Consider the following 27431-nt stretch of genomic DNA (forward strand, 5'->3'; position numbering starts at 1 on the left):
CTTCAATAGCAATTAGTTATATTTTTCTAAATGGATGCGATTTGTGGAAGACGGGTTCTCCTTCATAGAGACCCCTGTACAACTTTATAATTTATGCAAACAAGGAAAAAAAATGTAACCAGTGACCACTGAGCTGCTGCTCAACAACACAAGATCTCTCTCAGTAAGTTTTCACAAAAACCAATGAACACTTTGAAAGACTGTCTGACGAAGAGACACCTCTTGGCTGCCCTCTTACTCACCACGTGACAGCTTTAGTGCTTTGTTGTTTCTCTTTAGTGGAACGATTGTAATACTGCATGATTTTACTGCCAGATACCAGATGGCATTGTGGTCAAACTTATTTTTTTCTCCTCTTTTGATTAGTTTTTTTTTAAAGAATCACTTGTAAAATGTATCACTGGGGTCAGCCATTGTATTTAAACTATTGCTTGTATCTGTTTTAGTGAGTATAGTATGTGTATGGTAAGGCCAGTTGAAATTAACATGTCTGTAGAAAATGCTTTTTAAAGGAACACACCTTTCACCTTGCATTATTGGACTGGTTTCATACTGTGGCATCCAGGATCACTTTTGTACTTTTTTCCAAACCAAGTGTTTTAAAACTATTAAAACTGGCTAAACTGTTATTGTATGTTTCATTTTTATCACTGACCATTCCTTCATTCCATAAAAACTGCCTTTTTGAAATGTTTGTGAAGTTGTTACAACTACATGTTTTATGGTTATTAGAAGCTTAATTTGAAAATTACAAACCTTTCCTTTTTGGGTTTTTTTTTATGACTGCCTGTCGTCCACCTGCAGTACCATCCCCGATCACACTGAGGACGTCGCCAAATTTACAGGGAGTGCCTTAACGCATCACCATGTTCTTCCGGGTCACTCGTTATACTTCCCGAGCTGACTTATTGGACTAGTCCATAATCTGCGGACTGTTCCATTTTGAGACAAATAAACATCATTGGCAAAGCTCAGTGTGTTCCGCTTATGTAAATACAATTGAGTGTTTTTTCCCCATGTAATATTACTTTTTACTCGCGCAGCACAGACGGTGGCTCCAGTGGAAACATATATACACATTAAACATACGATAATGTAGCCAACATCTAGCTTTCTTCCCCCAGCCTGAGCTGGTTAGCCGGCTACACACAGTTAGCTTTCACGAGATACACTAACCTGGATAAAGCTGGATAAAGCCTGAAACGCATTAAAGCAGGAGAAAAGTTGCGTCAGGTAAGTACATGTTGTTTCTGTTCATTTTCTGATGATTGTTTTTAGCCTAGCAACGCAACAAAGACCTAGCAAAACTTAAGCGAAATCCAGGCGGCGCGAGCTACTGTTGATGTTATTGTGGTGGTCAAATATTTAGGTTAAAACTAGCAATGGACGTACAGTGATAACTGTCTTATCGCTTTACAATCGAGAGCAAAGAGATCGAATCATTCGTTTATTTCACAGTGAACGATAAACTGCATTGTTAAAAACACGTGTTTTACTCGCATTATTCATTCTTATGTGTGTCCATCAAAGCTCTGAAAAGCAAAACCCTCAAAGCAATGTAATGTAAAGAAGTAATGTACGAATGCTATTTTTATTTTAATATTAGATACTGTATGTATCCAAAGCACATTTTCTTTTAAACAATAGAGTTTATCTAATCTTGTCTTGTATACAACTCAGACTATGTATTTCGATTTGGCAAAGATTTTGTTTGTTTTTTAGTCTCTCTCTGCTTTATTACATCAAAGTCAAAAAAGTCTACTATACTATATTAAAAGTAGTAAGTCTTAAGTTGACTTTGAGCACTTTTTCCATACCAAAGAGGGCATTTCAGTACCAGGTTTCAGGTAAGAAATTTAATTGAACACATTAAATTTAGTACAGAATGGAAAAGACTGCATTCAGTGACTGAATTCAAAGACCCATATATCTCAGCAGATGCTGATGATCCTCCAAATGAGGTATGGAAGTGGGATGAAGTGGAAAAGTCATGGCAAGATTATCCTAAATAATTTATAATATAATTTTTATCAGTGCAAAATATTACTTGAATATGTATTTGTTTGTGGACAAAAACAGACAGAGCCTCATATCTTCTATCTACCTTCTTTTGGTTTCATCCCCAAGCTTAAAGAGTTAACTTTAAAAGTCCTTAAAAACTTATAAATTATGGATTAATCCAGATACGGAGGAAACTGAACAATTAATGTTATTGATGTTACTAATGTGTTGTGAGATAGTAAATGGTTTATATTGACATGTAATATTATAAAGTGTCCCGTCCACATTCACTGGTCTGAATGTTTTGTTTTGTTGTCTTACTGAAAGATGAAATGACTCCTAGAGAGGTTTTTTTGAATTTTTCTGGATCTGCTGTATGTTGTTTCACAACAGCAGTAAAAACCAATTATTGTAGAACCAGTACCATGTTTGACGAGTGAAATGGTGGCTTTATTCCATGAGCTGTTCCTTTTCCCGCCAAAGTTTCATAGCCAGGCCAATACAAAACAAGTTGAAGTGTGAAATGTGCTGAATATCAGTGTGGGTTTATGATGCACAATCATTCAAACATCACAGCAATGTCTCACTTCGGTTGCAAGTCAGTAAAGAGTAGCAAATGAGCTAAATGTGTCTCTTGACCTTTTAGGATGTCGGACTCCGACAGCGATGAGGATCAAGATCGTCCTTTCTCTATCACAGGATTTCTCTTTGGAAACATCAATGAAGATGGACAGCTCGAGGATGATAGTGTTTTGGACAATGTATGTTTTAAAAAAAAAAATTCTACTGCCTCATTTGCAAGTCACTTTTATGTGGTTTCGTTTTGAAGACCGTCAAACAATTCAATTATCAAACCTGGTCATGGAATGATTCTGTATACTTTGGATCTTTTGTCCTTATTCCAGGAGTCCAAGAAACATCTCGCTGGTTTGGGCTCTTTGGGTCTGAGCTCACTCATCACTGAGATCACAGCTAATGAAGACGATGATCAAGCGGGAAACAGAGACTCTTCTTGTGTGGATGCAGAAGGTGGGGTTAAATAATGCATATGAAGAAACATTTCATTTATATGTCAAGGAAAGAGGATGGAGTAACATGTTTGATATTTACTGTTTTCCCATCCAGGTTGGGTGAAAAGCACAGAAGATGCAGTTGATTATTCTGACATCAGTGAAGTTGCTGAGGATGAGACGAAAAAGTACCATCAGGCCATGGGGACTTTGCAGCCCAGCAGGAAAACAGGTGAAACATACACATCTGAAATATTACAGATTTTATAAAAACTACAATTTATTTTCACTTTATTTACTTGTTTTGTTTATGTTCATGGAAACCTTTTGTTGCCCTTTTATTTTAGATGATGAGGACGACTATGATGCAGACTGTGAGGACATTGATTCGAAGCTCATGCCTCCTCCTCCACCACCAACTCTCCCAACACCCATTAAGAAAGAAGAACCATCCTCTCAGACCACTTCTGGTAAGGACATGTTCACATATGGTCAGTCTGGTGATACGTTTTGTTTGGCTTACCCTCCTCCACAGATGTTTACAACTCTTGAGCCTGTAAAGAGGGTTGATATCTGCCTCTGACAAATGAGTTCACTAACTAAACTTACACTAATATATTAATTCAATTTAGGTTAGATGAATGTGCCTAAAATCTCAAATACTAATGACTAAGTTTGATTGTCTCAACTGCTTCTATGATGTATCACTGTGTGGTTCCTTGTAGTTGGCGAGGAGGGCGATGGCATCATCCTGCCTTCCATTATTGCACCATCATCTACGGCTGATAAGGTTGACTTCAGCAGCTCCTCAGACTCCGAGTCAGAAACTGATCGTCCCTGTCAGGGGTCCGGTGACGGAGGATCTCCAGACAGGCTCACCCTCCCTCTTGCTGGCATCATGCAGAAGGATGCAGCTAAAGCACTGCCTGGTGTCACAGAGCTCTTCCCAGAATTTAGGCCTGGAAAGGTAAAGCATCTTATTTTATTGTTTTGTTTTTACAGGGACAGTGCACAATTAAATGTAATTGCCCCAGAGTTGACTTGCTACTAATCGGCTTATCTATTGTCCTTAGGTGCTTAGGTTCTTACGACTGTTTGGTCCTGGGAAAAGCATGCCATCCGTGTGGAGGAGTGCCCGCAGGAAGAAGAAGCGGAAACACCGGGACCATCAGCCTGGGACTCCTCCTCCAGAAGGAGAGCCTACAGAGCAAAGCCAGGATAAGAAGTCTGGTTGGATTTATGAATATGGACCCCCTCCACCTCCAGAGCAGTGTCTCTCTGACGATGAGGTAAGTCATTTTGTGTTACAGGTGACAGGTGACAGTAGGCACTACATCATTGTCTTTAAATGCTTCTCTGTGTTATCCAGATAACCATGATGGCTCCAGTAGAATCTAAGTTCTCACAGACTTCTGGTGATGGGGATAAGGAGATAGAGTCTCGGCCTAAAGTAGCAGAATGGCGATACGGTCCTGCGCAGCTCTGGTATGACATGCTGGGCATCCCAGAGGATGGAAGCAATTTTAACTATGGGTTTAAGCTGAAAGATCTGGTCAGTGAGCCTCTTGACCAGGACACACCTAAAGAAATCACAGAGACTGCTCAAGAGGTACACACACAAATGGACATCTGCAACCATAACACTGAAATTATACTGCTATATGGTGTTTAATAAATCTGTTTTTTCAGACCCCAGATGATGACAATGTGGATGGTGATGATATTGATGGAGATAAAGACAGAACAGATCTTGAAAATGAGCTCTTCCTGATGGTCACTCAACTGCAATGGGAGGATGATATTATCTGGAATGGGGAGGATGTAAAACACAAGGGCACCAAGACTCAGCGAGCCAGTCTGGCTGGATGGCTCCCTTCGAGTATGACACGCAATGCCAATGCTTACAATGCTCAGCAGGGTAAGATGCCAGGGAAGAAATACAGAATGATAAAGTTATTCATGTACAGAGATAACTGTTGAAAATTAAATTTCCCGATCTTCTATAGGTCTGACGAGAAGTAACTCACAGTTAGTGCCACCTACCCCTCCTCCCTTACCAAAAGTTTCCTCGATATCTGGCTCCAAGCGGGACAAAATCAGCCATGACCATCAAGGTGATTTTATTTTTAGGTCACATTAAAAATTCATAGGTTAATCTGAAACTAACTTGTTCCATCTATTGTGTTTTGTCTGTGTTTGTTCTCAGCAGCCTCGCTGGAAGAAGACTGTCCCTGGTTCTCCATTTTTCCCATCGACAATGAAGAGTTAGTGTATGGACGCTGGGAAGACCACATTATCTGGGATGACCAGGAGATGAATCGCATGCTCTCACCACCTGTTCTTACACTGGATCCTAATGATGAGAATATTATTCTCGGTAGATTAAAAAAAAAAGAATTTCATTATGTTACGCAGTCAATTCTGCTCTGCTGTATTCAAAATTGGCATCTTTCACTGTCTTACCATCAACTGGTACCCAGCGATTTACCCTTGTCTTAGTTTTTTCGTGTTTCTTGTCTTCTTGCAGAGATTCCAGATGAAAAGGAGGAAATGACATCCCACTCCCCATCAAAAGAAAATAAGAAGGAACCAGCACTGAAAAAGAGCCGCATCCTGCTGGGAAAGACTGGGGTGATAAAAGATGAGCCCCAGCAGGTATGCTGCCTGATCAGTGCTTGAAAAAACATTTTTAATGATCAGAAATGGCAGATTAAAGGCTGTGCTGGTGCTGCTGACATTTAAAACTAATAATGAGGATCAAGGTGGGAAGCAGATGGGGTGAAGGGATATTTTTGGAGCACTTGCTGTGATTGCAAAAATATTATTTATCCATCAATTGTGAACCATACCTATGAAATGATAGTTGCAAAAATTACATTTACCTCCTTTCAACTCAGAACATGTCCCAGCCTGAAGTGAAGGACCCTTGGAACCTCTCCAATGACGAGTTCTACTATCCCAAACAGCAGGGCCTGAGGGGAACCTTTGGTGGAAACATCATTCAGGTAAATGGTGAAAATGAACTTGGTGCATTACTGCACTGGCAGGTGGTTGTGAAAGGCACATGATGCATCGTATTGTTATTAAAACTGTTGAGACAATAGCAATAAATTACAGAAAAAAGGCACGTAACACAGTTACATTTTAATAAATAAAGTACTGTGTAATAGACTGCTGCGGCTGTAACCGTCAAGCTTTTTTGGGGCAGCTGTGGCCTAGTGGTTAGGGCTTCGAGCTCGAGACCGGAAGGTAGCCGGTTCAACCTGACCAGTCCGCAGCTGAAGTGCTGTTGAGCAAGGCACTTAACCCCCTCACTGCTCCCGAGCGCCGCTCACTGGCATGGCAGCTCACTGCGCTGGGTTAGCATGTTCTCCACCTCACTGTGTGCTGTGTGTTCACTAACTCACTGCAGAATTGAATTTCCCCTTGCGGGACTTAAAGGGTTCTTAATCTAATCTAATCTATAACATAACCATTAACCCATTAAGGCCTTAAACGCCTGGAAAAAATGCCTCTAAAACTTGAGGTGCAATGCCTACTAAATGACTGATTTCTCAGTTTAGTTTATTTAGATACAAAAAAATTTAAAAGTAAAGTGAATAACTTTTCAATTAAAAAACAGTAAGAAAATAAAAGTAATATCAACTAGTGTCAGTGCCTTGATTTAGTCCTGATGGACTGAACAAGAACAGCATGTAATGACTGTAACAGTCTGCTTCACATGTGACGGTGATGATGCTTACAGCGCTGTGGCATCTGCTGGTAAATCCACTTTCACCCCTGGTGTGCGGTTGAAAACACTCTGTAGATTGCGGTGGTTATTCTCCGCCTTCCGTCACTTTCAAAACCTTCAAACTCATCGTCATCTTCAAACATAATTATGTCTTAACCATAAATCCCGGTCGATTGGTTCAGCGCATTCAAAGTCATCAGCAATGATGTCATCGAAGCTGAGAAACTCCTCAAAATCACTGCCATCAGAAATCTCTCCGTTGTCAAAGTCCTCCATGTTTGCGCGAAGAAATTACAATCGAGGAATCGCGACATTGTATATACCCCCCAAAAATTTGACGCAGCCTCACTCCCGGCTCTAACGGTAGAAATGCGGCAATGCTTTCCCGACGTCAATGGGTTAAAGAGCGTAAATGGATTTTACAGAGCAGATACACAAAGTAAAGCAGTGCAGATAGTCCTCTACACCTGAGTACACCTGAGAATCTATTTAAGGCGCAGGGTCATACACGGAGACACTTGTGTATTCCACTATCACTTGAAGTTTATAACTTATGTTGGTGCAGCCAAAAATGGCACATGGTTGGGGAAAAAAAATCACAAAGGCATGTTATGAAACTATACATTCTTGGAGTTTGCATTTAAGAAATGCCAGGACAGTCATTGCACCTTGCTCACTTATGTTATTTTATTAACTTTTGTGTTTTTCACAGCACTCCATCCCATCGCTTGAGCTAAGGCAGCCCTTCTTCCCCACACACATGGGCCCCATGAAGCTACGCCAGTTCCATCGAAATACTCTGAAGAAGTACTCATTTGGAGCTTTGGCTCAGCCGGGTCCACATCCTGCCCAGCCACTGCTCAAACAGATAAAGAAAAAGGCCAAGGTGGAAGAAACAAGCACTTTTTAAAATGCATTTTAACATGATGAATACCCAGTTTTTTGTTTTGTTTTTACTGACTGCTGCATGTGTTAACGTGTTCTTTTAAAGATGAGAGAGCAGGAACGGCAGGCTTCAGGAGGAGGAGACATGTTTTTCATGAGGACTTCACAGGACTTGACAGGCAAAGATGGAGATCTGGTCTTGGCAGAGTACAGTGAAGAGTACCCCCCTCTCATAATGCAAGTAGGCATGGCATCCAAGATCAAAAACTACTACAAAAGGGTGAGTCCAGGCTTTGAGTCCCAATTCTGGTGTTAGCTTCATATCATGTCATTAAACTTAATCTGGACAGACTTATTACATGTTGTTAAACTACATCATTGCGTTTTTGCATTGCAGAAGCCTGGAAAGGATCCTGGAGCACCTGACTGTAAATACGGAGAGACTGTGTACTGTCACACATCTCCGTTCCTTGGTTCTTTGCATCCTGGTCAGCTGCTTCAGGTCAGCATGGTCACAGCCTAAGATTCAGTATGAACGTTTGTTTGAAACATTACTGTCCCGGTATCATGGAAAATGTAATGTTTTTTGTTTTTAACATATATATGTTTTAGGCATTTGAAAACAATCTATTCCGTGCTCCAATCTACCTTCATAAAATGCCAGAGACGGATTTTTTGATTCTGCGGACACGACATGGCTACTTCATCAGAGAGCTTGTGGACATGCTTGTGGTCGGTCAGGAGTGCCCCTTGTATGAGGTTCCTGGGCCCAACTCCAAACGAGCCAATACACACATCAGAGACTTCCTTCAGGTTTGTTTCACTGCATTAAGTGGTCCCAGAAACCTAAGCTGCCATTGCTTTGATTGCTGAATTTTTCTTGTTTGGGTTCTGCAGGTGTTCATTTACCGCTTGTTCTGGAAGAGCAAGGATCGGCCCCGGAGAATCCGCATGGAGGATATAAAGAAAGCTTTTCCCTCGCACTCTGAGAGCAGCATCAGGAAACGACTGAAACTCTGTGCTGACTTCAAACGTACAGGTAGACTCTGCTCATTCATGAAATCCATAGTAGTCACCTGATCATGACCATTGTCATCATCCTTCTCCCAAACGGTGTGTGTGGCTTGAATTGACAGACGGGAATACATTTTAAAAGGATAAATAAATCAAATCGAGCAAGGGTTTCTACAAGGGTTTCTTTGTTCTTATTGTATTCATATCATTGTATGATCAAGACAAAAGGTTGCAATGTCTGGAAGAGCATAATACTGTTTAGAACCGGGTTCTTTTGTCTGTGGTTTTCTCAGCTATTGGTCATAATGTCAACAGAACATCAAGTCTAGAAAGACAATTAGTTTAAACTCAATGCACAATTATATTACTAAATGTATTTAAGACACTCATTTGGCACCATTGACCTTTAACATGTACATTAATATAGATATGAATGGGTACTATATATATATATATATATATATATATATATATATATATATATATGTATATATATATATATATTATATATTATTTAGCTCTTCCAAGGAGGTTATGTTTTGGCTGTGGATTGGCCAGGATTTATTCAGTTTCTAGACACTGGTCACTGAGAAACTGATGTTTTCTCTAGTTATCATGTACAATCTTGTATTATGTAGCTTATTCAGTCATGAGGGTTGATGAACTTGCTGTGTACCTATGCCAGGGATGGACTCCAACTGGTGGGTGCTGAAGCCTGACTTCAGATTGCCTACAGAAGAAGAGATCAGAGCAGTGGTGTCTCCAGAGCAGTGTTGTGCTTACTACAGCATGCTGGTCGCAGAGCAGAGACTCAAGGTAACGGCGTTTTTCTGAAACTAATTTCAATAAATGGATAACATAAGTCAGAATTTGTCCATGGATTCACACACTTTTGCTCCTGTTAGGATGCTGGATATGGTGAGAAATCATTCTTTGCTCCAGAGGAGGAGAACGAAGAGGACTTTCAAATGAAGATCGACGATGAGGTTGTGATCTAAGTTCTTCCTAATAATGATTTCAAATGTTCCAGACGTGTAACGAGAAGCCTTTCAAACTTCCACCCCTTTGATCCTTTCCTCCACAAATCCTAGGTGCGAACAGCTCCGTGGAACACAACAAGAGCCTTCATTTCTGCCATGAAGGGGAAATGTCTATTGGAGGTTACAGGTGTGGCCGATCCCACAGGCTGTGGAGAGGGCTTCTCCTATGTCAAAGTGCCCAACAAGCCGACTCAACAAAAGGTTTGATGAGCTAAAACAAAACTCTGCCACACTGATTTATATACTGTATGTACAGAGGCTAAAAACATTGATCCTGTGTATTATCAGGACGACAAAGAGCCACAACCTGCCAAGAAAACAGTGACGGGAACGGATGCAGACCTGAGGAGACTTTCACTCAAGAACGCCAAACAGCTTCTGCGCAAGTTTGGTGTTCCAGAGGAAGAGGTAAGATGATATTAAATGATAGTACATAGATAATAACACCTGCCTGCCTTTGATCTGCTGTCAAAAAAATGGTACGAAAATGCTAACTATTACTCATTTTGAAGTGTAAACAGCAGAAAAAAATGTGAATTGTCCTGAAAAAGCTGATGTGTGTTTAATATGAAATATTTAAAATAAAGTTTTAAAAGTTAATCAAGTGAGTTTTTCTGATACTTTTCAGTCTTTTCACACTCTAAGATGTGTAACGCTGCTCTCCACAGTTTGAAATTCTTAATCAGATCAAACTATAAATTGTTTATTTGTTGTAAAAGATGAGGGGATTATTCGTAGAACAACAACTGCCTAGATCTTTGAGCTGAACTGTGAAGGACAGCGTTACACCTCTCAGTGTAGTCCGCAGAAGAGAAGAATCTACATGTCTTTGATGAGTGCTTTGCCTTTTATCTGCCCTCAACATTAGTTCATGGTGGCAGTTATGGTATGGCTTTCAGCTAGTCTTTCAAACCGCCAACATTAATTGTGTTTATGTTTGTGTTAGATCAAGAAACTTTCTCGCTGGGAGGTGATTGACGTAGTAAGGACCATGTCCACGGAGCAGGCCCGTTCAGGCGAGGGACCCATGAGCAAATTTGCCCGAGGATCCCGTTTTTCTGTTGCCGAACACCAGGAACGCTACAAGGAAGAGTGCCAGAGGATCTTTGACCTGCAGAACAAGTGAGACTTCGGGTCATCTGTGATTTAAAGCATCTGTTTGTGCACAGGAGGAGTCATTTTCCCCGTTGCTTCTCCTCCACAGAGTTCTTGAATCGACAGAGGTTCTCTCCACCGACACAGACAGCAGCTCGGCAGAGGACAGTGACTTCGAGGAGATGGGGAAGAACATTGAGAACATGCTGCAGAACAAAAAGACCAGCTCCCAGCTTTCACGTGAGCGGGAGGAGCAAGAGAGGAAAGAACTGCAGCGAATGCTAATGGGCGAGGAGAGTGACCGTGACCACAAGGGACGCAAGGAGCGGCGCAAAGGCTTGTGTACTGATCAAATTAACTTCTCATGACACACTGAAGACATCTTAGCTGTGTTAAGTAAAAAGAAAAATGCAGCGTCTCTCATTAAAAAAAAAAAATTTCTCCCTCTCCTCTACAGCCAGTTCCTTGTCCACCAGCTCGCACAAGGATGACGACACGTCCTCTGTGACCAGCCTAAACTCCTCGGCTACAGGAAGGAGACTCAAAATCTACCGCACATTCAGGGACGAGGATGGCAAAGAATATGTCCGCTGTGAGACAGTACGAAAAGCTTCAGTCATTGATGCCTACACCAGGATCAGGACCACCAAGGATGACGAATTCATGTAAATCTTTAATCTTTCTCTCGTCTGTCTTTTCTTGTTGTCATACATATGACCAGAGTCATTGGGTTGCTCTTCTAGAGAGTATAGCTGTTTTTCCTGTATGCTGTAGCCTTTATTTTGAACAAGAATGTCTTAATTATTCACACATTTTTATGTATAAAGGATCGTGAAAATAGAGAGGAGGAGGAGAGACCAAGAGCCAGAGCATGAATTGTGAAGTATCTACAAAGGCATCTCTTGCAGAAAGTTGAAATGCTCTGGTCAGCTAATGAAGCTGAAGCGGCCATGAGGTTTCAGTTAATTGGATCAAAGGCAGATTGAAATTATGTACCACGGTTGCCACAGCAACCCACGTACAGTTCAAAGGCAGACGAGGCTGGCGTTCCAGCAGCCTCCTAGAAATTATTAGAGGACAGTCGTTCTGGCAGGTTGTACACTAAGAGGTGCGATGTTGCCCTCTGCAGTTTTAAGTTCTCAATCACATTTGTAAGTCTGGAATCAGTTTCTAGGGGGGCAGCATGTTTTTCCATCATTTTAAATGCTAGAAACATGTGTCTGTCTGTTGATCGCATATCAAACAGTCCGCCTAACAGACACCAAGCTCACAGGATGTAAGTACAGGGACTGCTCTAGTTCATTTCAATTTGAAAATAATTGTAGAAATTGGCTGCGTGAATGTTGGAGAAAGTGACCAAAACGAATGGGGAAAAAATCTAAGAAAACTCATCTCCAATGGAGATTAAGTGTTATTTCTTCGCAGTGTCACCTACTTGTTGTATCACCACAAAAGGTCCTGTGAATTTTGAATTGAGTCATGTTTGTCTCTGTTTGCAGACGAAAGTTTGCGCTCTTTGATGAACAGCACAGAGAAGAAATGAGGAAGGAAAGAAGACGAATTCAAGAGCAGTTGAGGAGACTGAAGAGGAACCAAGAGAAGGATAAGATCAAGGGACCCCCAGAGAAGAAGGCCAAGAAGGCCAAGGAGAGACCAGACCTCAAGGTAAAAGTAAGCTTACCGATTCATTACTTTATTCCTCTTTCTTAGCTCCTCTTCGCCAGTTTTCTAGTACCCATCTGATAAAGCATAGACAATCTATCAGTTGTCTTGTTCCTTAATGTTTGCCTCTTTTCCCTAGCTAAAGTGCGGAGCTTGTGGAGCCATAGGACACATGAGGACCAACAAGTTTTGCCCGCTGTACTATCAGACCAATGCTCCGCCTTCTAACCCTGTTGCCATGACAGAGGAGCAGGAGGAAGAGCTGGAAAAAACCGTTATCCACAATGACAATGAGGAGTTGATCAAAGTGGAGGGCACCAAGATCGTGCTGGGCAAACAGCTTATTGAGAGGTAATGGATTATTTCTGTTCTCCAAACATTTAAAGGGGACATATAATGCGAAATCAACTTTTTAATCATTTAAATCTGGGACCCTGGAGGTGCCTAGTGTTAGAAAGATTACTCACTCATGTCTTTGTGGTCCTAGTCTAAATACAGGAGATAAAACATGCAATGTTGACTTCTGCACTCATTGGGACGTCACAAGACACGAAATTCCTGGATTTGTTGTCTCGTGGAGGTCCACTTTGTCCGTAAAACATTAAGAGAAACCTTAAGTTTCTTTTTTTTTAAGGTGGACCCAAAGAGCAATAATCCCTCAAATGCTGTGTCTTAAGGGGGAAAAACAAGTTATAATAATGTTTTTCTCATACAGTGCTGATGAGGTGCGCAGGAAATCCTTAGTGCTCAAGTTCCCCAAACAGCAGCTCCCACCAAAGAAGAAGCGGCGTGTTGGCAACGCTGTGCATTGCGACTATCTTAACGTAAGCACCGATATTGTGCATCTTGTTTTAACACTTATTGAACTCGGTGCCTTTAGCTGACTCTGTTTCTTTACACAGAAACCACATAAGGCCATCCATCGTAGACGCACTGACCCAATGGTGACCTTGTCCTCAGTGCTGGAGAGCATCATCAATGACATGCGTGATCACCCCAACGTAAGATCTGTCAGAAACACACGCCATCATAATAATATCACTGTTCCCATAAACTTCTCTTACTGCTGTTCTGTCTTAACTCATTTCCCTTCTTCTATGTAGACGTACCCATTCCACACACCAGTAAATGCCAAGGTTGTGAAAGACTACTATAAGATCATCACTCGGCCCATGGACCTGCAGACGCTGAGGGAGAATGTACGCAAACGCATGTACCCATCGAGAGAGGAGTTTCGAGAAGCTGTGGAGGTTATTGTCAAAAACAGCGCCACCTACAATGGTAAAGTTTGAAAGAAAATTTGTTTAACAACATCTTGAGGCCTTTGCACATCAATGATGGATTAAGTGGATGAATTGTAACACAAAAATGTGAATTTTATTTTGTAGAAATAACTACTAAAATGGAATAGAACACAAATGTCTATTCTATTTTGTGGGAATAACTACGAAAAAAAATGAAAGACAACTTAGAAATGTGTATTTTATTTTGTTGGAATAATACTAAAAATGGAATATAATGCAAAAATTTGAATTTTATTTTGTTGGAATAACTACAAAAATGCAATATAACACAAATATGTATTTTATTTTGTAGGAATAACTCCAAAAATGAGAAGGAAAAAACATCCAGTGTGTGTATTTTATTTTGTAAGAATAACTACTGATTCTGATTGCTTAGATATTTTCCCGTCCTGAGAAAAACTTAATCGAATCAACCGATATTGTTCAGTTAAATTCCATTACTTATGTGAACGCTCACACTGACTGATAGAGGTTTGAAAAATGTCCTTCATATTTGATGTGACATACGTGTCTTAACATGACTTTTTGTTTGTTTGTTTGACCAGGAGCAAAGCATCCAATAACACAGGTAGCACAGTCCATGCTGGACCTGTGTGATAATAAGCTAAAAGAGGTGTGTTTTGAGTGAATATTTCACATATTCCTGTCCCTTTATTAGTTTCCATCGACTGTGAAATATAATTCATTTGTTTCTCCAGAAGGAGGACAGGCTGGTGAGGCTGGAGAAAGCCATCAATCCCCTGCTGGATGATGACGATCAAGTGGCTTTCTCGTTCATCCTGGACAACATTGTGACGCAGAAAATGATGGTGGTTCTCGATGTGAGTCTCCTTTTTTCCAAAATGTTATATATTAAATATCAGATTAGACGATCTCGGAGCTCATCCTCAATCCCTCCGCTCTCTATAGTCATGGCCGTTCCACCATCCTGTCAACAAAAAGTTTGTGCCTGATTATTATAAGGTGATCATAAACCCCATGGATCTGGAGTCCCTACGTAAGGTGAGCCTCAAACAAGTCATCCACCTTAAAGCGAAATGTATTTATTTCATAGTTTTAACATCAGCAATACAAAGACATTAACAGAAGTGTGTCCATTTGTCTTTGAACAGTACATTTCCAAGCACAAATACCAGAACCGTGAAACCTTCCTTTCAGACGTTGCGCTCGTCCATGCCAACAGCATTAAGTATAACGGTAAGTCCGTAGCATCACACTGTTGCTAACATAAAACGTATCGTTAGTTTGGTCAAAAGTCAAAACATAAATTACTTTTTCTGTCTTTCGCAGGCCCAGACAGTCCGTACACCAAGACTGCGTTGGAGATCGTCAACGTATGTAAGCAGACTTTGGCGGAGGTACGGCACTGTCCAATTCTTCAGGAAGAGTCATCACTGTGACATAAATAACATTGGGTTTTAACTGACTGAGAACAGGGACACGATGAAATAAGAAAATGTTCTCATAAATTTAGTCTGTGTACAAATGACACACTCTTCATCGCTGCATTAACGGCCTCTCGTGTTTCCAGTATGATGAACACTTGACCCAGTTGGAGAAGGACATTTCGACTGCTAAAGAAGCAGCTCTGGATGCTGCAGACTTTGAGAGTCTGGACCCGATGACCCCGGGGCCGTACACACCACAGGTAGGGAAGCAGCCAATACACTTAAGGCCTCATGTACGCACTGTAGTTTCCTCACCCATCCCTTGTAGTACTGTTCCTGTCCCTTGTATATTTTCTCTCCTTTCTACTTAAATATTTCCTGTTTTCTTCACTATAGTCTTATCTTCTTTATCCCAACCTGTTTTTTCTCCTTCACTCCCAATGTCTTGTTCTGTCCTTCCTTCTGTCTGTGCTGCTCTGTGTGGTGTTGGCCAGCCTGCTGATCTGTTTGACAGCGGGGCGTCAGCGAGTCTGCCCAGAGAACCCAGCAGCCTTTTCTCTGAGGGACCTCTAGTGGTTGCTTCAGAGAAGAGAGGCGGGCAGGTATGGAGAGAGACAGGAGTGAGGCGTACAGTCACATGCCACCTCTCCTCACCTAGCGTGTTTACTTGTTTTGTTTATACATGTTGCAGAAGCATTCTTTTTTATGTTTTGTGTGCTGCAAGTGTTTTCTCAGACCTTTGCGATCATTTTTCTCAGGGGCGTCACATGAGAAGACCTGGAGAGGAAGAATCTGATGTGGACATTGAAGGCTTTGAGGAGGAAGATGATGGCAAACCCAAGACTCCGGCTCCTGTAAGACAGATGTATTAAAAAGTTGTTTGGTGTTTATAGGCTTACCAACAAGGGGTTTGACAGTCACTGGGTATTATCAAATTACAATTCACCACAGTCTTTAGGAGATGGGTAAGAAGCTAAATCTAAGGTGGCCCTGAGGTGCAAAACGCAAAAAAACAAAAAACACAAACGCAAATCAAAAAACACAAATGCAAAACAAAAACACAATCGCAAATCCCAAACCAAAAACACAAACGCAAATCAAAAAACACTAATGCAAAACCTAAACGCAAAACAAAACGCAAATCACAAAACACAAACTTAGTTAATGTTTTTGTTTTGTGCTATTGTGTTTTTTGATTTGTGTTTGTGTTTTTTGTTTTGTGATTTGCGTTTGTTTCGTGATTTGCGATTGTGTTTTTTGTTTTGCGTTTGTGTTTTTCGTTTTGCACCTCAGGGCCACCCTACAAATCTCTATGATAGGCTTTAGATTGCATTCAGATATAAATTTGTCAGCGGGCACTTCTCCGCTCCAAGAAAACAAACGACGTCAAAATCAACTTGAGAACTAGGGTGCATGGAAGCTAGTGAAATTAATGCAGAGCTTACAGCATGTTGAGCTCTGAGTAGGTAAAAAAATCACTTTTGCGGGGTCCATAGCATGTTGAGGTTGGAGGAGAGGCTTCAAGATCATTCATCAATGCAAACAATGTCTTTTTTATCATAATAACAAATCTGATCTTAATAATCATTATTCTATCTGCATAACTAGCTTGCTTATGGCTGTTTTATTCACCTCCACTTTGTCTGACCTGTATCTGTAGGCAGAAGACGCAGAGGGCGATCTGGAGGACGAAGATGACGAAGAGGACATGCTGCTGCCGCCACCCCGTAGACGGCTGCACGACCACGACGACGAAGAGGAGGAGGACGAAGATGAAGGAGATGACGGGAGGTCTAACCGCCCGGCCCAAGCCAGCGTGCTCTACCAGGACCTGCTCATGTCCGACGGCGAGGATGACGCCAGTGAAGAGGAGGGCGATAACCCTTTCTCCGGTAGGTTCACCATACATTGCACTCAGCCTGCGGTTTGGCAGCAGCAAAACAACAACAATCAGTGAATTATTATTTAATTCAGGTTTTGCAGTAAAGCTTATAATTTGTCTTGATGGGTTGTGTGTGTCCCCTTTCAGCCATTCATCTGTCAGAGAGTGGCAGTGACTCTGACAGGGAGATGGACGTGCGGCCTCCACCTCCACGGCGTGCTCAGGAAACGGCCCGGATGGGTATGGAGCAGGACGAGAGCATGATGTCGTACGACGGGGACGGTGGTCCTCACTTGGAAGACAGCAACGTCAGGTACAACCGATTGTAGAGTAAAACGATACCCAGCACTAGTAGCAGGTGTTTGTGACAACAATACTTTATTGTTGCAGTGAAATTCAGTGTACGTGATGCGTAAAGACCAGTAGAAAGTTGCTGCTGAGGACTGACATACACCTGGTCTATGTATAATAACGATTGATTATTGTGATCGATCACTGAACAGGTTACTCTCATGCGAACAAAGTCTTGCCCCTCGGGACAGTAATGATACACTGTCACGCGCGACGGAAGGATAGTTATTCAGCCTTTATTTATACTGACAGCAACAGAGAGGGAGAGAACTGCAGCTGCAGGTGGGTGTGTGCTGTAGAATTTTTTTATTATTATTATTGCAACCTGTTGTTACCTCAAGGAAAATGCAGTAAAAGTTTGGAGAGACTGATTTTTTTTTATAATTTTTTCATTTCAATAAAATGGATTCAGTTCCAAAAGAAACATCACTTTTTGACTAATGGGTAACACAGTGGTGTCATGAGAAAAGTAAACATTACTTTTGCTACCAAGTAATAATACTTTTTTAAAGGAGTGATATGTAATGAGGCTTCCTTACTAACTTGAATAAAGGTCAGTACATTTCCATGGACAGACAAGTGTGTCCATGTCCACTACTCTCGCTGCCTCCGTTCTTGTGAGCCGGTCTCCGGTTTAGCATGTAGCTTGTTGTTAGCATGTTGAGTGTCATTGTGATTCTTTCTACCATTAAACTTAAAAAAAAAGATAAACTCTTTAATCTGACAGAAAATAAAATAGGTCTCTCTGTCAGTCCAAAAATGGATCGACCTGAATTAGCCATGTATTATCACTCTTGTCTTATTCTTCTGTGTACTGGCTTTTTCTATTATTTCCAAGTATTAGCAGGGGGAGGGAACTGTGACACATGCACCAACCACCCAGGTCAGATTGAGTCTGACACTGCTCCACCTAAAAGTGAACGGGTTCTCAGGTTTCCTCCCACAGTCCAAAAACATGCAGATCTGGGGCAAATTTGACACTCTAAATTAACCGTAGGTGTGAGTGTAAGTGTGGTCGTTGTGTCTCTATGCGGTCCTGTGGCGGACTGGCGACCTGTCCAGAGTGTACCCCGACTTTCGCCCCATGTCTGCTGAGATTTGCACCAACCCGATGTGGAGGATAAAGCAGTAGAAGATGGATAGATGGGCCACAATAATTCATTATGCTCTCAAACTTTAGAGGATTGTTGATACTCAGTGGTGCTGATGGGGATCTTTAACAGCTCTTCTCCTCTGTGTCAGTTATGGCAGCTACGAAGAGACGGAGAGCCGCAGTCAGATGCAACCTTTGAGCATGGGCAACGGAGAAGAATACGGCATTAGCGACGAGGAGGAGGAAGATGAAGAGGATGAGGCCCGTAGGAGAGGCCCAGCTGTGCTGTCCCAGGTCCAACTCAGTGAAGATGAGGAGAGCGAAGAGTTCAGATCTATTGGGGGAGACAGTGACATGGACTCTGACAACTAGATAAACTGTTTTTTAATTACACAGTGTTAAGGAAATATTGTTTTACAGATCCAGTGTGCAAGAATTGGTGACGCCTGTCAATAACCTACACCAAATGTTACACACCGGACCTTTAAAATCACTTCACTGAGATTTCTCAGGTGAAAATGTACATTTCTGTTATTTTTGTAAATATGGATTATGTTTATAGCGTCCCTGTGTACGGTGAAGCTCAGCACATTCTAACCTTTAATTGGCCTTGAATGTGTCAGGTGAATATATTGCAGCGTGCGATGCATTATGACATTGAAATGTTTTGTTCTTGTACTATTTTAACGTCGTATCCTTTGCTCAAAAAAGGTTTAGCGACTAATGTTTTCTACCCAGTGTCAAAATAGTAGAATAAAATAAACATTCTGACAATGAACAAACAGCTGTTTTTGAAAACCACCAAATCTAACACAAATAACAAGACATGTTCCTCATTATGCTCTTTATTACCTGTGATGCTTCCTGGTCATTTGAGCTCATATTGTGAAGATTAAAACATAATTTGTGTTCTGCAAATTTGTCTAGTTCAGCTGACAAAACGCTTAAAAACGTGCTTTTCTGGTACTTTTATTATTCGCAATACGTTCCAGGAGATTGTTATTGATTGATTATTGAACGCATTGGTGTGGTTTCTGCTACTTCTTCTATACGCCATAAGAGCGTAAACAGCACCTATTTCCTCGCAGCAAACCCGCTTCCTTTTACACAGAAGTCATCTATTCAGCAAACTGCACACTTCCTGTTGCAGCAACCCGAGAGCAAATGACACTTGACACTTGAGAATTTTTTTTTACAATGGTACACATTATTTAAGGTTTTGCACAGACGACTACTAAGTGTCTTGGTAACACAAAATCCCCCCACGCAGTATTTTACGACTCTGGACACTTTACACAGTTGTCAGCTACACACAGACTTGACTGCATCTACATTTGAATGAGAAATATGATTTAAATTCTAGATCACATTTAACCACTTGACTATCCTGCTCAATCTTAATATCTTACCCACTTTTTCTCACCAACAAACAGCCATTCACCAGCCTTTTTGTTTAACTTTGAAAGACCATAGAGATAATCAACAATTTTACATCAGGGTGTTGGTCCACTACTGCCTCCATCAGTATTTCAAAATGGATTATATAGTGACTTTGGTCATATAGAGTTAGTCATCCTTAGTTTGGATTTACCCACTTGACACTAACTACTCAGTGAGACAGCAGTAGACCAGCACCTCCTGTGTTCCTTCCACCCAATTATGATGATTTTCTCTATGGATTTTGGTACATACTATAGAGTAGGAGATGTTTATGAGCCTGTTTCCAGTCAGAATGGCTGTCCAAAGGTATGAAAAGGTGACATGCACACTTTTATCAGGTGGCTAGAAACTGTTTTTTCATATGTCCCTGCTGACTACAGCACACTTATCACTATAAGTATCTGTCATCGTTGAGTAGATGGAGAATTTCTGGCCCAAGCAACAGGGGTCGACCTCTCGGGTGAAGCAAAAACACGCCCGTGACGGGAGAGGTATCCTTTTGCAGACTGAGTGATCCTGCAGGGGCTCAGAGACTGGCACCTCGGTGGGTTCTTCATGGCTGCCATCCAAACTGAGGGGGCTCTCGCTGAGGAGTTCATGGATGGAGACCAGCAGCTCGACCCAGTCCTGGAAGATGATGCACCTGAGAAAAACGAAAAGCAGTCTTAATATCTCGTTGGTGTAAAACTTTATTGCTTTGCACAGCATTGGGAAAGCACATCCAAACCTGATGCAGAAGGAGTGACAGGATCAGCAGGGAGGCAGTCGTCAGCGTCTAAGCTTCGTCCGTAACGAACAGCCTGGAGCGAGCGGAGGCTGGTCCGCACAGGTGACCTGGTCCTGCCTGGTGATGTTGCTGCAAAACAGATCAAGGCTAAAACTGACCAGACTATCAATCTGCAGTCATTTAACACCTTGCATCATAATAATGAAACCTGTGACGGTTGATGGTTGTGTGTTCTCTATACCTCGATTCTGGGCGAGTTTAAGCAGCTTGAACTGAGTGACCTGCTGGCGAAGCCTGGCCAGGTTTGGACTTTGGCAGCTCTGATTGGTCACTGATGTCGGCGACGAGAAACGCTGCTGTACAGTGTTACAATGAGAGGGTGACTTGGCGCTTCTCTGGGCTGAAGCAGCAGCAGGCGTAGACATGTAGTCTTGTCGTAAACCTGAACAACACAGACTTGAGTTGTTCAAATAATAACTGTGTAATGTACATTTAATCATAAAAAAGACTCTTTTCTACTCACTGGCCTCCTGAATACGAGCCATAATGCAGACATCTGTGATGTCCTCCAGTCTGTAGTCTGTGCTCAGCTCATTGTTGTCTGTGCAGATCAAAAAAATAGATGATTTAGTTTTTTAAAAAGATAGTGTTTTATATGGGATGGGACAGAAGGTTAGATTATATATAATTACATATAACTTTTTTATTAAATTACCAAAGCTGTCACAAGGATTCTGCATCACGTTTCCGGATGATTTATCAGCCGAATGCCCCACGGTGACAGGATGATGAAAAACTGCAGGACTTTGATCCAGCCTGTGTATCAGCTGACGACACGCCGCCTCCACCTCGGGACTGTGGTTATCCAGGACATGACGACACCATCGGAGAGCAGACTCCCTTTTCTCCGCCGGCTTTTTTGGAGATTCATATAACCTGTGATGAGGATTGAGAAGCACTGGTTGTAAAGCTGTGGTTCTCAGGTTCTAAGTCATCTTCAGTAGTTAGCTGTAGACAACTGGACTTTCTTGAGGGAAGACATTTTTCCTCTCATCCAAGACCAAGGGTAATACATCTATCTTGTACAACACCCAACACGGATGAACTCCAACACACACAATAGCAGACTGTGTGTGACCCAAACAACCCTTCTGTCACACCTCGACTCAGGTGAAACAAACAACCTAAAACTGGGTCAGAGGCTGAATGACCTGCATTGTTTAACTTAGCAACTCTCTATCCAGGAATCCAGCCCTCAGAGGATAAATATCAAGATGAAGCCTGAAGGAGCCTCTTGGATGAGAAGTGAAACTACTGGACCTATAGAGAATTAAGATCTCATGATTACCATCCAACACAGTGAGAGTTCTAAACTCTCAAAGGACACTGAAGGCACCTACCAGCTCTCTTCATCCTGCTCACCATCATCTACATCGATGAGCTCCACTGAGTCCAAAACAGACTCTTCTTCTTCTTTTGGCTCAATCTCCCAAACATCTCTCTCACAGTTATAGTTGAACAATGGTCCATCCATGTCACAACAAGCTGAGGGTGACTTACACCCTGACTTCAGATGATCTAGTCTCATCCTGGCATCCATGGCAAATGAGCGACTGTTTGAGTTTGAGTTAAACATTGGCGGTTCAGTGTCCATCCAGGCACTGCAGTATGAACTTGTATTAAATTCTGCAAGTGGCTTTCCGGGAAAATATCGGCTCCAGTCACTGTCGATCAGGTCTTGGACTTCCATTTGCTCAGCCTCAGCGCGAGCTCCTGCTCAAACCGGAATAAAATAATTATTTGAAGTTCTTTGTCCGGCACAAGTGGCCACCTCGGAGCTTCACTGTACAATATACTGACCCAGATTTGTTGAGTGGGGCTGTTAAGTATAGACACTCAACAGATTGCGTGGATTTAGAGAAGCATCATGAGCTTAGGTGGATTAAAGAGTTTGTGAGGTGCGAGAAAGAAACCTACATATATACATGGCATTGATTCATTGTCTGGTATCTGATGACGATCATAGAAATCATGTTTATGTTCATTTAGCATTGACGTTGGAGGCCATTGTGCTGTTTTCTTTGTTCAAAAGTGTTTGCTGAGTGTCTGTGGTCGACTGTTTAAGATACAGCGGCCTCACTCCTCAGATAGATAGATAGATAGATAGATAGATAGATAGATAGATAGATAGATAGATAGATAGATAGATAGATAGATAGATAGATAGATAGATAGATAGACTGGATGTATTACATATATCTGTAATTCAATTCTTCCTATCCACAAAGGCATTCTTCCTATCCATATTGTAATTCTTCCTAGGACATGTGACGTCACTTTTTGCCATTCATGTGTATTGGGCTTTCAATTTCAGATATCCACAATTACATTCTTCCTACCCGCAATGACATTCTTCCTATCCACAATGTCATTATTCCTAGGACAAATGACGTCACTTCAGTGCAGTTTGAGTACAATTAGCGTAAACGTTATTATGACTAGTAACAATTGGATTGAAGATATCTGAAATGGGAGTTTCTCCAAGTAAGATTTCTATTGCAGATATCCAGAATGTTCATTCTAGATAACCAGAATGAAATTGTGAATATCTGAAATTGAAAGCCCAATATTCAATTCTGAATGGAAATCATTTGTCACAGGAAGAGTGTCATTGTGGATATCTGAAATGACAATTGTGGATAGGAAGAATGTCATTGTGGATATCTGCAATGACAATTGTGGATAGGAAGAATGTAATTGTGGATATCTGAAATGACAATTGTGGATAGGAAGAATGTCATTGTGGATATCTGAAATGACAATTGTGGATAGGAAAAATGTCATTGTGGATATCTGAAATGACAATTGTGGATAGGAAGAATGTCATTGTGGATATCTGCAATGACAATTGTGGATAGGAAGAATGTCATTGTGGATATCTGAAATGACAATTGTGGATAGGAAGAATGTCATTGTGGATATCTGAAATGACAATTGTGGATAGGAAGAATGTCATTGTGGATATCTGCAATGACAATTGTGGATAGGAAGAATGTCGTTGTGGATATCTGAAAGGTTCTTTTTGACTAGGAAGAATTGAATTACAGATATCTGTAATGCATATCCAGTTTAGCTACTCAATGTTAAAACGGCTTGCCATATGGGACCTCACCAGAGCAGGAACTAAAAAAAATGTACCAGGTATCAGGTACTATTGCCAATGGAAAAGCAAGGCGAGTCGTGCCGGGTCCATGTAGTGGAAAAGCAGCATTATATGCAGTCTATGTGACAAAAAAATTATTCAAACTGGCTGTTTAAATTTCTATTCTTATCAAAGTTACTGTTGACATTATTTATGTTGTCTTTTCAATTTTCTTTATGAAAAAATACCGTGTGTGCAGAATGACGTTTGTCGTTGTTGTGGATACACACAGGTCTGTTTTGTGTGTGTGTGTGTGTGTGTGTGCGTGTGTGTGTGGTGGGGGCAACTAATAAAGAGGTACATGCAGGTTGGTAGGGACGGAGGTTTCCTCTTCCTCCTCAGTGCCTGCTGCACCTGCGCTCTGCTTCCTCCTCCCCGTCTTCTCCTCGCCGCCCACCGGTCTGTTTGTTTCCTTGTCGTCATCGCTGATGTCTTTTTCTTACCTGCCGCGCCACACTCGCCCGACTCATTCCTTTTCTCCGCCAAACCACAACAACACGACACACTAACCAAGACGACTTTTCCCTTTAAAAATGTGGACTACAGAGCGTTAAGTGAAGAGGTGCCGCCGCCGCCGCCACCACCTCCTCTTCTTTCCTGGGGGAAATGCAGAACCAAAACGGCAAAGCAGCGCACGGGAGTCCCGATGTAGCGAGTGAAAAAACAGCTCAGGTAGGCTCGAATGTTTGTTTGGACTCTCTTTACTCCAAGTATGTCACTCTGTTGTGGGTTTGAGAGGCTCGTTTCCCTCTTAAAGCAGCGTGGGACCCCGTTACAGACGCTAGAGTTTGACCTTCCGGGCCCCCCTGGTGTTACAGGTCAAAATATGTTCAGGTGAAGCTGTCGAACCTGTTCGTCCACATTACTCTCCTGCTCCGGGCCACTTCCTCTGCTCTATTTAACTGAATGAACAGATGTGATCACACAGACTGTTCTCATGGTGTTACATCACAGGATAGAATCAATTCAAGGGAGTCCTGCTTTTGTTTACATCATCAAAACCATCAAAATAAGCCTCAGGAATGTAGCTTATATACACTGCACGTGTAGAACTGTGTCATATAGAGGGACGTTATTGTCACAAAGTGTTGAAAGTCCTCAGTAAATGTTTCATTGAAATAGGGGAATGAGGGGAAACTTCCCCATCCACATTCAATACATAGACTTTATGCACTTTGTTTTCTATGATAAATGGATAAATCTTGACTTAACTTATATTATGACGGACGTTTCACTTTCTTCAGTTAGACAGATATCATAATGTACCACGATATGATTAGATATCGTGATGTATCGCGATATGATTAGATTTTGTGATGTATCGTGACAGATATCGTGGTGTACCACGATATGATTAGATTTTGTGATGTATCGTGACAGAAATCTTGATGTACCATGACATGATTAGATATAGTGATGTATCGAGACAGATATCATGATGTATCGCGATATGATTAGATATCGTGATGTATCGTGACAGATATGGTGATGTATCGCAATATGATTAGATATCGTGATGTATCGCGACATGATTAGATATAGTGATGTATAACGACAGATATCATGATGTAACGCGACAGATATCGTGATGTATCGCAATATGATTAGATTTCGTGATGTATCATGACAGATATTGTGATGTATCATGACAGATATTGTGATGTATTATGACAGATATTGTGATGTATCATGACAGATTTCGTGATGTATCATGACAGATATTGTGATGTATCGCGATATGATTTGATTTTTCGTGATGTATCGCGATATGATTAGATATCGCAATGTATCGTGACATGATTAGATATAGTGATGTATCGCGACAGATATTGTGATGTATCGCGATATGATTGTCTACCAGTATATTGATTATCATAGAATTTTATCATGATATTATTGGTATCGTGGACCATGTAACGCATATCATATTGTATCGTGAGGTACCCGATGATTCACATCCCAAGTACATATATATGTATACGTATATTTACGCATTTGTGTGTATACATATATATATATGTCCTCTGAAAATATTCAAATCTGCCAATAATTTGAAAGTTGAAGGAACCAGTTGATTGTGGTTTTAAACTTCCTAAGAGGAGAGTTGTGTTTGTGCATAAACACGATATCAGTATGCCATATATTAAACCTTTATTACATTTATATTGACATTGGATATGTATATATATATATATATTGTTTTTTTATTACCGATATATATTGTTATTGCGGTAGTGCCCTAAGCCTGAACAGTTAATTATTCTACAACTGGAATTGCATTTTGAAACAAAATGGCAAAAGCCGCTATTTTAATTGTTTAACAAGGTCACATTCAGCCCTATAGGTTAATATTTGTGAAAATCCTCCATCTTTTTTTATAAAAATATATAACACAGTAAATGTTGAACTGCGTCTTTACTAATCAAGTAGCAGTCTGTCATCTATGAGAATAATCGCACTTACATTATATATTATATTAGGCATACATACTGTGTATGTGTTATATTTTGGATGGTTTGGTCAGTTTCAAACAGTTAACCCATGGTTAGTGGATGTGTCACTGGTTGGTTATGAATATAAAAAATGACAGTAACGGCACATAAAGCAGAAGCTCCATTATGTTCCTCTCTGTTGCCTGATGTGGTGAAACATAGTTCCTCTCCTTTTTAGAGATGGATGATGAGCACAAATGAAGAAAGACGAAAAAGTCCAGTTGATTTTTAACACGTCATGATGAGTCATGATGTATTGATGACTCTAATCCTCATCCTGTATTAAAGTGTCACAGAGAACTGATGAGAACCAGACATGCGTTAATATGTGTCCTAAAGCTTGTTTTTATTTTTTTCTAGAATTCAGTTCATTCTAACAATCATACCATCACTCAAAATGGCCACAACGCAACAACTACGGCGAGTCCACAGTCGCCGATTGACTCTCGATCCTCAAGTCCTTTACCCCCTCCGGTTCAGATTGAGCCCAGGGAGCAGTGGGGAGGAAAGTATGAGTTCCTGCTCTCCTGTATTGGATATTGTGTGGGACTGGGAAACGTGTGGAGGTTCCCATACCTTTGTTACCGCAATGGAGGAGGTGAGTGGTCTACAAACCTGTCCACTCCCATTTTGATATCTCAAATTCTTTAAATGCCAGTGTGAATGTCTGTAATAATTTGTTCCACTCACTTGGATAAGAGGCACTCTTCACCCTGCCCTTGGGTGTGCACTGTCCTTGTAATTGTGCTGCCACACTCTCAATCCAAGGCTTGTCATGGCAGCCCTTGATGCTGGAAACTGGAATTTCTTAATCCAATAAGGAGAGACGGTGTGTTTTCCATGATTATACACCAGACATGTGGTCTGTCTGTGTAACCCAGCCTCACATGCGATGTGTCCTCATCTGATAGCAAACATGTTGGAGCTTGACTGACAGTAAAGCTGAATAGCATTAGCATTTTGTGAAGCTGCCACCTACACAGAGGCTTTTATATGTTAACCTGCCTCTACAAGCTGTTTGCTGCGTTAACTGAATCATAAGCAAGGATGTCTCTCTCAGCACCAACCTTTCTCACACTGACTTGTCTCTAATCCTCACAGGTGTGTTTCTC

The 27431-nt window shown here is 41.2% G+C and overlaps 1 protein-coding gene across 1 annotated transcript; it reads left to right on the forward strand.

Annotated features, from left to right (window-relative positions):
- The first annotated feature begins 1012 nt into the window (after window positions 1-1012).
- Window positions 1013-19145, forward strand: taf1 (TAF1 RNA polymerase II, TATA box binding protein (TBP)-associated factor). The gene is made up of 41 exons (XM_083890424.1): window positions 1013-1233; window positions 2648-2762; window positions 2907-3030; window positions 3127-3243; window positions 3359-3481; window positions 3737-3978; window positions 4085-4300; window positions 4381-4620; window positions 4701-4929; window positions 5018-5125; window positions 5221-5388; window positions 5539-5666; window positions 5909-6016; window positions 7457-7630; window positions 7736-7909; window positions 8027-8131; window positions 8242-8442; window positions 8527-8668; window positions 9329-9459; window positions 9549-9629; window positions 9735-9884; window positions 9972-10091; window positions 10630-10805; window positions 10888-11120; window positions 11236-11443; window positions 12278-12443; window positions 12580-12791; window positions 13156-13264; window positions 13343-13441; window positions 13544-13721; window positions 14290-14357; window positions 14443-14565; window positions 14654-14746; window positions 14857-14941; window positions 15035-15102; window positions 15276-15392; window positions 15627-15734; window positions 15891-15986; window positions 16793-17024; window positions 17162-17327; window positions 18608-19145. The coding sequence occupies exons 2-41, from the start codon at window positions 2649-2651 to the stop codon at window positions 18828-18830; spliced, it is 5955 nt and encodes a 1984-aa protein (XP_083746550.1). The 5' UTR covers window positions 1013-1233; window position 2648; the 3' UTR covers window positions 18831-19145.
- Window positions 19146-27431: the final 8286 nt, after the last annotated feature.

Source organism: Microchirus variegatus, assembly GCF_963457635.1.
Source record: "Microchirus variegatus genome assembly, chromosome: 5".
Classification (NCBI taxonomy): domain Eukaryota; kingdom Metazoa; phylum Chordata; class Actinopteri; order Pleuronectiformes; family Soleidae; genus Microchirus; species Microchirus variegatus.